The following is a 14,897-nucleotide window of genomic DNA, read 5'->3' on the forward strand; positions in this document are numbered from 1 at the left end:
GCGATTTGACAGTTTGTTCAGATGGAAGAGTCCATCTATGTTCGGAAAAGAGGAGGGGGGAGACGAAAATAATGGCCGTGGTCTGAAAGCCACCTTAAGCGTGAACAATCAATTAAGACCCGAGATGGTTTATCAAATCCTTCCAATGATTGCTAAGCCAGAATCCATCTTCTCGGTTGAAATTGTCTGTTTGTATATGTGGATAGCCTCATGAACGAATCTCTCATGGTAGCCAGATGGCTTGCAAAGAACCTCTGTCTTGGAGAAGTCAATGTCATGTGAGCCTACTAAATTATAAGTGATCTGCCACGGCCGAGGTGTTGGTCCTACCGTGTTTTAGGTCTGCTTTGTGTTCAGGAATGCGGTCCGAGACATGTCGTTTGGTTTCTCCAATGTAACTACTACCACAGAGGCAACTTAGTTTGTAGACGCCAGGGTACTGTATGTCCGGAATCACATCTTTTACAGACAGAACCAGATCACGGATTCTATGTAAGGTGTTGAATCGGACCTGGATCTTGTGTTTATTCAAGATTTTGGAGATCTTTTTGTGATCCCCGCAATGTAGGGTAAAGTGATGGTTTTGAAAGGCTCCTCAAGAGGGTCCTTCTTCATGGTTGGAGTGATAGCTTTGCGGATTGTGTAGTCGGAGTAACCATTAGCCTTAAGTGCTTGGTGTACGTGCTTGAGTTCACTGGCTATGTGTTCCTGGTCGGATATGCATTGGGCTCTATGGTGCAGAGTCTTGATGAGGGAATTCTTCTGGGATGGATGGTGGTGGTAATCCGATTTCAGGTAAGCATCCGTATGGGGTAGCTTTCCTGTAGACAGAGTGGCTCATTGAACCATCAGGTCTCTTTTTTATTAGGACATCCAAAAAAGGTAGCTTGCCATCTTTTTCGACTTCCATGGTAAATCTAATGGCTGGGTGTATGGAATTGATGTGGCTTTCAGACCGCATCCATTATTTTCGTCTCCCCCCTCCTCTTTTCCGAACGTAGATGGACTCGTCCATCTGAAGAATTGCCAAATCGCTCTCCGTGGTGCTAACGTTAAAAAAACCCGCCACTTTTTTTCAAATTTTCTTGCTGTGGTTTTCACACCTGATGATGATTGCTTGTGTTGCAGTCGAAACGTCGTGATAATTTTATTGTTTTATATTTTTATTATTGTATTGTTTCCCTTCTACGTGACTTTAGCGAAAGAACCAAGAATATGAATCCCTGCAGTCACGAAAGCTTTAAATCTAAATTCATATGTGGATGATAATATAAATACAAGATGAAAAGAATCGATTTCCTTGAGACTCACGCAAATTATATGGTGTGGTGGGCACATCATTCCTAGTGATCACCCCCCCCCCCCCCCGACGGTGTGGCAGAAGAAATAAAAACGAACATCCTTAACTGACCTACCCAGTCATCAAGGCGATAACGAGCAGATACCTCCCCCGCGTAAGTGACGATTTCAATAGTCGCCTAATTGTGACTGTGTGAAGTGCAATCCACCACTCACGTCACCGATTGCTGCCCTGCGCATGCTTGTGCAGGAAGTGCAAATGGAATCCAATCTGGTGGCCCCAGATGACTCCTCGTACATTGCTATACAAACGCCAATAAGGAAGAATACGCGGCTCAAATATGTTTTAGTCAACGAAGTAGCCAAAAATAAATTCGCTATCATCTATCCACTGCTGAATGAATGCTTCCCGCACCTTCATCATTCACAGCTCTGTGATGCCATGATTCATCTTACACCTGTACATGAGCTAATCTCATCAATCTATCTCCAGGATGGTCAACAGTCCATCACAAGTCTCGTCCACCAGCAATCGTCCCTCTCACTGACGACCCATCTAAACCAAGTCCAGTTACTTTCCTTAACAATCAATTAGCAATTCTTTCAATTAACAGTTTTGTCGAACCTAATTAGTTACATTTATAACATGAAACTTTAACCATACGGGAGAGGCGCGATACACACAAAAATTGTATAATTCCAAAGCCAATGACAAATAGTTTGGCAAGCCTATACACAACTTTCCAGGTCACAGTGTGGCGTCCTTGGCAGGAGCCCTTACACCCCACTGTGTCATCTGCTGGCTGAAGTTCAAAGTCAGGACCAACAGTCAAAAGTTCACTTTGCCGCTCTTCAAAGCCAAAGTGATCGGCGTTTTACCGTGGTCAGGTACACATTGCTCCCGGCAGCCACAGTGCCTCTGACCCAGCATGTGGGAGGTTAAAAGACCGAACGCTCTCGGCTCCTGGGACCAAAGTCAAAGTCCCACTAGCGGCATGAGCGGCAAGGTTTTGTGTGGAATGCAACATCTAAATATGTGGCACGAACACTGCCAACGCTCGCCGGTTGTCCGCCCGATCAGCAGCGAATCGGCATGTCTTACACAACGATTACAAAATCCACATTTTTATTCCAATGGTGCAATTGGCTGCGTGTCGTGAGATGAAGCATCGATTCGGAGCTCTTGCACCGCATGTTAAACAAACGCCACGCAGTAGGATGTATTACTGACCTGCTTGTAATATTATGACCAAGTACAAGTTCATAATGTTGAACTTCTGAAGAAGTCCACAGTAGCGCGTGGTGAAGGCTTGGGAAGAAATCTTCAGCATGCAGCCCAACCCAGACAACCGCGTTTATGCTGATAAGATTGTCATGAATGACCTTATTTATCCACACACTAAATGCTTAGCCACAAACTCAGGAGGTACACTTTCCCACGTAGCCCAGCTACACGGAAATATGCATCTCATTGTGCAACTCAATTTTCATTATCATTCTCAGAGATGGAATTAAGGCAAAATAAGTATTAAAATAATATATATAAATTACCATGATGGCTTTTGTGCAATAAATGACGACTGGGTGGGGAGAACATCAACTGCTACACTTGAGATCCAGTTTCATCATGGGTGGATTTGAACCCAGGATATCTCAGCTGTACTGGCTCAGTGTCTTTGATCACAACGGGCCACCTCTAGTTAAATTATTCTTTTCAATGTCGGGGTATTTTTTTCACCTCTAACTCTGTAGGTGCGAGTGCGTGACCTTGGCATGCGCAATGGAACAAAATGTAAACACGATGGGCACAGTGGAGCGTTAAGACCTGGTGCACAATATATTCCAGTGCACCACTGCTTTCTATCTGAAGTGGCCTCGGGGATTAATGTTTGATCGCAGGATGTCAATGGTTCCTGGCTCAGTACTCTGATCTCCGATCCACGCCACCACCTCCCGAATCAGTGCTTTAAAAAAATGTAACTATAGGCTGTAGGACGCGCAAAAATATAAAATGGCTCCGTTCAAATTCGTGGCAATGCTCTACTTAAGAACATATTTATAAACGGAGAAATCTGATGAGGCATGAAGCTTCTTTTCACACATGTCCAGTAGATTATTATGGGTTGCTGTACTATTCAGCGCAATGGACCTGCAAACTTGAGGTCGGTGCGATGCCATCTCCCGGCTTGGCAGTTTAAACAATCGCCTAAGTTTGTTAAATATCCCTCCTCCCCACTTCCCCGCCGCTGTTCACGCAACGGTGTAAACGGCTACACCACAGTTAGTCGATTGGCAGATGGCGTGTGGCGAGGTAAAGCGTGGGTACTCCCATCTCTTTCAACAGGTTGGTCAACGTGGAAGCATAGGCCAAGTCTGCCACAGAAGGCCTCTCTCAAGCTCCCTCTATTGGATGCAGGGCTGTGCCCTCACCGACTATTACTGTGACTGTTCGAGTAGCATATTGAGAATTTCTCTGATGTAGCTTTTAAAATAAAATATTACACTAAACCTGGCACCTTTGTAGATTACTCATGCGGTTTCCTATCAGTTTCCCAGCCATCCCATATCACAATAGGCGGTTTTCCTGTTCGCCACTTAAAAGTCTTACTCTTCTATTAATATCCGATAAGCGACATTTTCTATTTCTTTATAAATATTAAAATGCATAATATATGTGTATATATTAATATTATAGATTTGCAAATTTCACGCAGATTACAGGCTGCACTGTCAATGCAGCTGAACTAAGCTCAGGTGAAACTTATACCCCCAACCCCAACCACCCATTGCTCCCACTGATAAGATAGAGCCAATTTGCACACCTTGTTCCCACGCACACACTGAGGGAACGATAAAATGAATGAAAGTTCATCAACGAGTTGACAGCCTCCCCGCAGTTGAGCGCGCTTACATTGCGGGGTATAAACTTTTTGTTTTTCCATTGGCTAGCACTGTTTGTCACAACAACCGTCAGCGCTGCAGCAATGCGTCGATTCGTCGGCTGACATCTATACCTGTAAACCACTGGGGCCAAGTCAATTTTATTTTTGTTTACACATACACATACGTGGCGCAATTATGGCACAAAGCTCTCACTCAAAGCACCATCATCACGCTAATGAATATTAAAAAATTCTAAACAATGAGGACAAATATATATTTGCATACTATCCTCTCGTCATGGCTAGCAGTCCTGAACGTATTGCAATACGCAAAGAGTAGAATCGACTCATATCGGATTATTAATCTCATGATAGATGCATAGAATCCAGTGTACATGAGGTCTATATTCTTTGGGTCTTTTGGTAAAGTCATGTAGAAAGAACAATAAAAGAATAAAAATCAAGTATAAATCTAAATAAAGTGAATAAATAATAAATATATATCACGACGTTTCGATCGCAATAGAAGCAATCGTCATCAGGAGAAAAAAGAGGGGGAAAGCTGCTGAGGCCGGGAGGGTGTAGCCCAAGGGTCATAAACGAAGTGGGCAGGGCTAGTGATGTTAAAGTGAGAGAGATTAGCATGTCAATGTAATAGATTAGCATTGCCAATGTAAACGGCGGCTGTGTTAGTGTGAACCTGTTAATGTAAAATCAGAGAGTCGAAAATAACTGCTAACATTGGAAGGTAGGATGGAAACATCACAGCCACTTATGACCTAAACTGGTTAATAACGTCCTTCCAATGATTGCTCAGTTTGTACACATCTTCTCGGTTGAAATTGTGTCTGTGTCTATATATCTGGACGGCTTCATCAACAAATCTTCGTTGATAGCCAGTGGATTTGCAAAGTACCTTCGTCTTGGACAAATCAATTTCGTGCGAGCCCACCGCGTTAAAGCAATTATCAGCCACGGCTGAGGCATTGGTCCTACCGTGTTTCAGATCTGCCTTATGTTCACGAACACGGTCCGAGACATTTCGCTTAGTTTCCCCAATGTAACTACTGCCGCAGACACAGCTTAGTTTGTAGACGCCGGGGTATTGCATGTCAGGGATCACATCCTTCACAGATGGGATCAGATCACACATTTTATGTACTGTGTTAAATCGAACCTAGATCTTGTGTTTGCTCGTGATTTTTGAAATCCTTTTGGTGACCCCTGCTATGTATGGCAAGGTGATGGTTTTGATTGGGCCCTCAGATGGTTCTTTCCCAACGGTTGGGGTGATAGCTTTACGGATTGTGTAGTCTGAATATCCATTCATCTTGAGGGATGGTGTACGTGTTCCAGTTCACTGGCTAGGTGGTGATGGTCGTAAATGCAACGAGCTCTATGGTGTAGAGTTTTGATGAGGGAATTCTTCTGGGATGGATGGTGGTGGGAGTCAGGTTTTAGGTAGGCATCCATATGGGTGGCTTTCCTGTAGACAGTGTCCCATTGAGCCATCTGGTCTCTTTTCAATAAAAAAAATGTTCTATCTACGTGACTTTACCGAAAGATGCAAAGAATATGAATTCCTGCAGTCACGAAAGCTTTAAGTCAAGATTTTCATGAGGTCTGTTGTTGCATGTAAAAGCTTCACATAACTCCTGAACCAACCAGAAAAAATAAAATATATTTTGAGCAATTCAAATATTTCACCTAACAAATGCTGTGAGGTGAAATAAAATCTAATTATGAAGGATGTAAATTTTGACAAGTGTACAAATATTTAACATCTATAATCAAGAATTTGTTTGATTAAATTGTGACCTTGGAGCACTACAGTTCATCAAATCACCAGCACATTGTTAGTACTGATTGAAATTTTGTCCAAATAGGTACAAGTGTTTATTCGTGATTATATATAGCAGTAACTTTTCATCAAATTTTTCACTTCCTTATTATGCTTGTTTACCCAGAAAATCATCAATAACGCCTCCTAACTTATTCATGAGGCCCCTGCAAAGTTTTCGCAGGAGGGGAGATGCTTGCCGAGAATAATTCCGTCATGAGTTTGTCAATGTCCGCTGTGAAGCAGACCACGCGTATAACTACGGTTTAATTTATTATTCTTCTTGTTGTACGGCTGCTGATGTAGTTGCAGAGCAACGACTACAATTTCACATTCAGGTGGTCAAGCGCAGATAACCGCGTCAGGAGCAGTGGAGTAGTTGCATCATCATCTCCGTGATGTCTCCTTCGTATTTGTGGGTCGGGCCTTGCGTTGTTATTCGTTGTACGGTGTCTGTTCTGGATGACCACAGTCGCTCACGACTGGAGAGTTTTCTTTATTTATTTTCCATTTGTCCATCAGGTATCCGCATCCGCCATGGTGTGAAAAGGGGATGCGGTTTAGGGTGGACCATGGGCTTCGTGGAAGATCAAATCCAGGGATCTTCTGCGTTGGATATTTCACAAGGTGTTTGTTGGTGAGTTCTACTCAACTCCATTTAGCTCTCCAAGCTGCATTCAGCTCTCCAAGCTATAGTTAACACACCCGAAGTATTAACCAGGGCGGTCGCTCAATTCAAACCGCAAACCTCTGCAACGAGCGGCGGACGTGCCATCGCTGTGCCCGTGTCAACATCCACGTGCAATGGCGCGTGGGGAAAAATAATCCGACTTGCTAAACAAAACCGCGACTGGATTGCAATAGTTACAACCGATTAGCCGGTGTGCGAACGGTGCAATCGTTATGCATACCCAATTGGCCACTTGGTGGCATCGACTGAAGGCCATCTCCGCTCAATAGCTTTCTGGGACCCTTGCGCAGACACGAGATCCTGGGAACAAGAAAGTCGACTGCCCTTTGTGCCATCGGCTGTTCGCTGTTGGTGAACTCAGCGTTGCGTAACCAATTCGTCAATCAATCTCTCTTTTTAAAAACAATGCAATGGCCAGTTGAAAGTAAAAGTCGAATTGTAAAGGGAGAGCTGGGGTAATAACAGCAATGTAGTACAATGTGTGACAAAAGCTCACACACTGTGGTTTAATGATTATACCCCTTGGCGATTGGATTAATTGCCACGGTCCAGGGTCGCAATTCAATTCAATAATCGTTTAATTTCGAACATTATGGGGAATGGCAGCGGTTACTAGTGGCTGCACGGGTGACGTAAACCCATTATATACAACATATATGTATGTACGTTGAACTTCTTTCGCACCGTACGTAGCCAACCGTTCTAGTCGGAGAAACACATTAATTATTAACACATGCAATTCGATGCACACGCAACATGGACTCAAGAATTTTGATGTAAAATCATGAACCGAGGCATGATTTGCACCGCTCGTACACATTCCATTACCTGCCACGGCTAACATCAGTGGTGAGCGATATCCAATCCAGTCCTGGGCCACCCTTTACCAGCTTACGATGAGCAGCGTGGCCGAGTACGGTGAAACTACCCCCATGACCAACACAGATGTGAGGAGGCCTTCATCCAACAGTTCATTGGCAAAAGGTTGTAAATAATTATTAATAATTATTGTTTACTATGTTAAGAAGGAGTGCTTGTTAAATCCATATTGTCCAATAAACCACCAACCAAAGTAGTAAATGTCTACTGGACAGATGCCTACTGGATATCTATGAAAAAAAGCTTTATAGGTCATCAGATTCCTTCAGGATAAATAAAGATTCTGATTCTGTAAATTATTCAGTCACTGCCATTCGATCGCGGACATGCCTCGTTCTACGACTTGCCTGGATTTCCGTGGGTTGTGCCATATATCCCTCTCACCTTGTCACCTTGTGCCGTCAGTACGACCTCTGGTGACATCCAAGACCAGACTCCGCCATCCACACCTGTCTCTCACTGCCTCGTAGCTGGGTTAGCGCAAGGCCAACGTTGTTCTTGATGTCGTCCATCCACCTCCTCAGAGGTAGACCTCTGCCCCTGCTACCTTCTTCATTCCCAAGCAAAACCCATTCCTCAAGTCCAGAGGTCCTCATAACGTGTCCAAAGTACATCTCTCTCGCGTGGTTCCAAACTCAGTTCCTTCAAGAAGCTTCCGGCACGTGGAGCGAAAAGTCGGACACCATGCCGGCCAACAAAGCAACGACCCGAAGAACACGTCAGAGAGCTATGCGTCGCAATCGCAGAATGCCTGGCGTCTCCGGGGACCTCATGGGGTCCCTCATGGGGTCCCTCATGGGGTCCCTCATGGGGTCCCCCCCCGGGGATCCCCCCCACCTCCACCCACCAGGCTGCCCTCACCTGAGTGCGTGGTCCAGCGTCTTCCCGGAGAAGTCGAAGAAGCGTAGGTATTCCTCGGCCACCATCCGACTGAACTCATTGCTGTGGTTCGTGCGGGCAGCACAAGGAGGGCATCAGGGAGAGAACGACAAATCATTTTAATACCACGAATACGAATAATACATCATCACCGTTGGCCAAATCAACCTTAATACACCAAATTGTGTAGACCTCACATGCTAAGTAGAGTTCAGCCTAGTTAGTACTTTGATTGGAGACGTCCTGCAAATATCAGTTGCTGTAGAATTGGGCTGTGAATCAGCCAGATCGCAGAATGGAAATGGATGATTGAATCTTAACTGTGAGGAGCTTTGTGTGTTATCGCTGCTTTGTGTGCGTGTGGTTTTCCACGGGTACGTGGGATTCCTTTCATGAGGCTCAGTAATGCTTTCTTGAGCAAATTAAGGGCATTATCAGATGTATTAATTACTTACCTGTGTTGTCAATGGTAAATTCTAAATAAGTTTGCGTAGTCTTGCTGCCACCTAGTTATTCCTCTGGTCATGTCTCCACCTCTGTGCAAGCTAAGGTTTACCACCACCTGTCCATCCTGCCATGGCAACACTATTTTACAAGTGGCAGGGGCGAAATGACTTTGGGACGTTCTAGTCTGCTGGGTGGACAGAGGGCCGGGAGAATTAAAATTAGAAACTAGCCCAGTGGCTCCGCCGGGAGACGGAAACCACAACGTTTGCGTTTCTACGTAGGATCTGGTTTGAATAAACTATCAATTTGAAACTATCTTTATTTTACTAGGTATGGTCCACGGAGCTATACGGCTCTTTTTCAGAAGCGACCTGGCCACAAATGAGAGCTCAATGAAGTGGCTTATAACGTGGAAATTGATAGCAGCCAAATACTCCAAACGCCCATTTCAAAATGTGGAGGGAAAAAACCAGAGGGCCGGAAGAAAAATCCACGCCACCACAGGGAGATAGACATGCAAAGTCCAAATACACAGGCATCAGGGTCGGTATCGAACCCACGAACTCCTGTCATACCAGGCGAGGAAGTGAACATCTCGTTACCCTGGCGCCCATGCGCGGGGCAATACGTGGAAATCAGGGCGGTCGGCTCGCAAGTCGCGCGGGCGTGACGATACAGCAAATTAAGAAACGACGGTCCAGGCGAGCGTGAAGAAGACCCCGGCACCGCTCGTCCGTCGTTTTCCAACCGCAAGGCGGATGGGGCAGGTACAGAGCTAACGCTCGAGCAGCCGGCGGCGGAAGGTGCGACGGGCGGCACGTACTTCTTGCCGAGGTGGCGCGCCACGTCGGAGCGTCGGAAGCCGTCGAGGTAGAAGAGGCGTCGCGCCAGGCGGTGCGCGGCGTCCACGTCCGCTCGGCTTCCGTTGGTTATGAAAGGCGGCGGCTCGGAGAAGACGCCCCGCGGTTGCCGCATTTCCATGCTGCCCTGGCCGGGGACGCGCCCGTCCGCCTGCCACGCGTTTTCCCGCGATGCCTCGGGAAGCCTGGCATCACTGCTGATTTGCCGTCGGGACAACAAAAACAATTGCAAGGTAATTTCGATCGCGCTCTTTTGCACAGTTGCTGTCGACGGGCTGAGACCGTCAAATCACTACACCTTGTGAACCCAATTTAACCCAATCTATGGACCATATCGTAAAACCACTGGAGTCTGCGCTTCTTCAACGGAGAAATTGCAAATCTACACGAACTCTCTCCTGAAGCCCTCTCATTGTGACTAGCAGACCGCGATATTGGCATTTAGCACCTGAATGCAGCGCCATCATACACAAGAAGAAAAGAACACGGATAATATTTGAGTTACCAATGTTTAGAGCAGGGGTGGCCAACTGTGACTCGAATGAATGGAAGCAAGAGAAGAACAAAAATAATAAACCAAAGTGAAAAGAAGATAAGTGAAAAAGCACAAATAATCACAGCGGGTTTACTTTATTTTATTATCTGTATTCACGTGTTTGTTATTCTTAATATCGTGGAAATGCTGGGTATCCATAGCGACGCAGCTGATGACAGGATACGTCTGTGGAAGCGGAATGGCATGGGGCACTCACCCCTGACAGACGGAGCCAGGAGCCAGACACAAATTATCGCAGGCGTGCCATGAAGGATTCACACCCCCTACAGCAGGGGTCGGCAATATTTCAAGAGCCTCAATGCACGTGAATACGAGATGGTGGTTCGTAATAAATAACGTCACGAAGCGGTCCTTGAAGAGCCGGATGTGGCTTCAGAGCCGCATATTGCCAACCCTTGCCCGAGAGACGATTGTCACGGCGCGTGGAAGTGCCACAAATGAGAGCGCCAGGTGGCGCTCACATTTGCTGACATTGGTGGAAATTCCACATTCTTGCGGCGAGGGATAGCCTCTCAAGAGAATGGGCACTTGATTTGCCCCCAAAGTAATACTCACTTTATCAGGAGCGGCGGAACCATAGGGTCAATTGACCCTCGAAAGGGATCCAATTTTACCGGTGCTATGACGGAAGATTGCCTGGCAATTAGGGGCACGGTGTGCAGGAGACAGCAGTACAGTATAACAATTGCTTATAATATTGAATCCATCTGTGCAGAATTATGCGTGTTACCCCCTCGTACCCATGGGATGTCTTCAGGCACTCCGGTTCCCTCCCATGAGCCAAACGCACGTGAAATAGAATTGGCTACGCACTCACGAATGGAATTGCCAAACATGCGACTACAGGAACCCTTGTGAAAGAGCATTCTCGACATTAGAGAGCAGTTCTTGAGGAAATGAAGAGCATTGTTTATAACATTACTGTACTCGTATTCATCTCGGTGATTTCCAATCGTTCGTCAACCACTGCAGGGCGACCCGACTTGATAATTACAAAAAAAAACACCGCGTCTCAAAAGTTCCTTGGGTAAGAATAAAACTGCAAACACCGCAGGCATGACAGTCCGGGGCAGCCTTGATGTCAGGTAAAAATAAACACAAACATTGGGTAAGATCTGCATAGCTCACTGCCGGTTCTGGCGCTGTTACACAGATGAATGCTGCCGTTTATGTATGCAAGCACTGAGAATGTAGTGCCATGCATTGATAAACTGCTACTATGGTGCTGTATGCATTTGAAATACAAAAATATGTAGCAGATGGTAAATATAAGCACATCCTTTTGAAGCAAGGTCAGGTGTGTTTATATCTGAAGTGTCCTTGAATAAGAAGGCATATCAGAAGCTCCACTTTTCTACACCTTGGAACGACGTCACGAGACCTTTAATATCCACTGTGAAACAGATGGAACGTATTAATACCGTTATTATACCCACAGCATTACCTGCAGCTTCTACTCTACTATAGTTGTACTGTCTTCGTTATAAAGAAACATACATCAGCAGTCAGGCCTTTAAGTCAAATTGAAAGCTGTAAAACAGATTCATAACACAACAATATTGTTTTACGTGAATTGACTTTACATGTTTGGTTATTTCCCAGAATGCTCTGCAGCAGTAGAGCATAATAATGTTTGTTTTTTAATATACGAAATGTCTGTGGGACATTAAAAGATAATATATGCATCACTTATGCAATATATAATAAAGTTCATCTATTGTCAAACCACTGATGGATAAAGGTCTCCACAAACCAAGTCAGTCATAGGTGTTGCTTGACCATACTTCACCATTCTTTGCAAGACTGGACAATATTTCTATTTCTCTTTGTACTGAATACACATACAATCAACACTGTATTTCTGCTTGTGAATTCAAAAGGAAAAAAACAATATGCCACAAAGGAACAAAAATATATACGACCAACTCGAAATGATATGGAAAATATAACTAATTTTCACTTTGGCATCAAAACATCTTTTATCATAAACTATCACCAAAACAACGATTTTTTATTACGTGTTAAATTACGAACGTATATTTCTTCCAGTGTTAATCAATCTCACCCATTCGAAATGTTGGCATGGGAACGCGTTACAATGCAGCAATTGTGCGACACTAATTCACTTGATTTAATTAACAACGGTAGAATTAGATTTTTTTTCTCTCACAGGCATTCGCATTGACACACACGGAGCTGTGCCCCCCCCACCCCCCCCCCCTTGGAAAATTCCTACGTTGGTATTTTTGTCATCGAATTGAACGTATTAACCCGTACTGCGTTGTGTACTTCCCCCTCTTCTGCTCAACACAGCAACAGCCGGTCTTAAAAAAATAAAGTATTTTTTCATGATGATTCAATCGTATGGCAGCAAATCAAGTTTCCATATTGCTGAATGTACGAGTAATTTGCACTGCTCTATATGAGCGAAAAATGAAATCGCATGTTTTGGACCAGAAATTCAATTGTGCTATTTGCAAAACATCTCCTTTAGCGCATAAACTGTAAGCTTCGCCAAATGGGCCCAACTTTGTCCAGTGTAATATTAATGTCCAATAGCCGGGGCGTCGTGTCAAGGCATGTTATTTCGATGGCACTAATAATTTCAAAACGAATCACTTTCGCCCGTCATTTCACAAATCCATCCAGTCTAGATTACCCACCTCCAGCGTCAGCTCCCAAGACTCCCTGTCCACCCCTCGCAACCCCTTCGCTGTAAACAAACCCCGACGAACTGGGACCGTGTGCACGCAAGTGCCGTAGTTGCACAATTGCCGCCGGCTTGACCAGCGGTGCGGAAGAAATTACTGCCAAACATTTCTTGGTAAAGAGAGCCGCGGAGAAAGCGAAACTGCAACTCACTGCTTGAGCTTCATTGGCATTTGACATAGGACAGGCGTGTTTAGAATAATGGGCCAATTTGCGTGGGGAACTTTGGCAATGTCTAATGCCACGTGTTTCAGGACCGTTGACAACTGGGTTAGGTGGCCCAGAAACGGCCCACGAACGGGCCCCACTGGCGTTCTAGGATCAAAAGGTACGATGCCGATCAGTGTGCCCACACCTAAACTAAAAACGAAACTATTTTTTTGTTACACCATGTAAAGCCCACTGAGATATATAGCTCTTTTTTCAGAAACGACGTGGCCACAAATGATAGCTGAACAAAGTGGCTTGTCACGTGGACATTTCGAAGAGATAAATGCTCTCAACGCACGTCGATTCTAAATGTGGAGGTAAGAACCGGAGGGTCCGGAGAAAAATCCACGCAGACTTCATATATACAGCAGGCGTCAGGGTTGGGATCAAGCACACGACCTCCTGTATACCAAGTGAGGGAGTTAACATCTTCCCTAGCCACCGTGGTGCCCCTCAAGAGCCATGAGGCTCCAAGAGCTCGGCCACCCTCATTCTGTCCGCTCCACTCTTTTCTCCACCCTCTCCCTAACCATCCATGCCAGATGAGAATTAAACATGTTAGGAAATATCATGTAAACACATGACTCGTGAAACTCTTTTTTTCAAAAAACGTTCAGGAGCATTTACTTAGCAGTATGGTAGCGGGAGAGGAGTTGTCAGGGCAACATTAATTGGCATATTTGCAAATAAGTGCTTTTAGTTCTGGTTTTAGACTCCAAGTTGTAGTGTCCCGTCCATTACAGATGTAGAATGTTAAACAGTGTTTGTGACAAGTTGAGCACGGTTAAACCAATACAAGCTAAAGTGTATTAGTTTACCATGTAGGATTTCGCCAAACAATATTATCCTGATGATGATAGTTGTAATTACTGGCTAAATGTCATAACCGAATTGCAAATGTTGTGAGTTTACTCTCCAATGCACCGGTGTGCTGTAACTATTAATGAAGTGGCATGTTTTGTTATCGTGACAAACCTTACTAATCAGCCTTGTCGGGTTGTGGCGAGTTAAACTACACATATTTACGCGATCTAAACCAAAAAAACCCTACTAGGCATGAAGTATATCATTTTGTAATTTTATGGCTTATTTGTAAAATAAAGCAATGAAAAAAAAGACATGGTCCTCAATTTAAATTCAAATGACCACACGTCCCGTTTCACCTGTTACGTTCTGAATCATTGGCATCACCAACGGGAGGCATGAGGCTGATGTTGCATTTCCACATTTCTGGAACCCATTCTATTTTGTAATAACACCGTTGGTGTTTCCATAGGCATGAGTTTGGGGTCTGTGATACAGACTTGAGTGGTTTCCGAGTGGAATAAGCATGAAATAGTGTGCGAGACAGTGAAAAAAAACTTAGAAATACAGAAGATACGAAACCCAGGGAGAGAAAAAAACTTTTACCACCAACAGCGTTACTTAAGATTAAACAAATCAAATGCAATAGCGATGTCATCTCTGGGAAATCAAGCTTCATAACACACGGCACATATATAATAATTAATGATACTGCCAAATATCTCAAAGCAGGACCCTGCTGAAATTGAGTTGAGTCTTTGTAAATATTATTATTGCATTATATTTCTTCAGCAGTCACCTCATGTGTTAATTTATCAACGGAATTTACTCTGCCAGATAA

General features: G+C 44.5%; 1 protein-coding gene across 8 annotated transcripts in view; it reads right to left on the minus strand.

The window, feature by feature from the left end:
• Positions 1–14,897, minus strand: part of LOC116951063 (PH and SEC7 domain-containing protein 2-like) — a 195,378-nt gene that overhangs the window by 65,449 nt on the left and 115,032 nt on the right. For 5 of the 8 annotated variants that reach the window (XM_032969429.2, XM_032969426.2, XM_032969430.2 and 2 more), the window contains 2 exons: positions 9,741–9,974; positions 8,453–8,533 (listed from right to left, as the gene is read on the minus strand). In XM_032969429.2, coding sequence (XP_032825320.2) covers positions 8,453–8,533; positions 9,741–9,974 — 315 coding nt within the window. The remainder of the gene's footprint in view (positions 1–8,452; positions 8,534–9,740; positions 9,975–14,897) is intronic. The other 3 variants (XM_076073282.1, XM_076073286.1, XM_076073284.1) reach the window with 1 other exon arrangement.

Source organism: Petromyzon marinus, chromosome 41 (genome assembly GCF_048934315.1).
Source record: "Petromyzon marinus isolate PM22_M1 ecotype Great Lakes invasive population chromosome 41, UKy_Petmar_22M1.pri1.0, whole genome shotgun sequence".
NCBI classification, from domain to species: domain Eukaryota; kingdom Metazoa; phylum Chordata; class Hyperoartia; order Petromyzontiformes; family Petromyzontidae; genus Petromyzon; species Petromyzon marinus.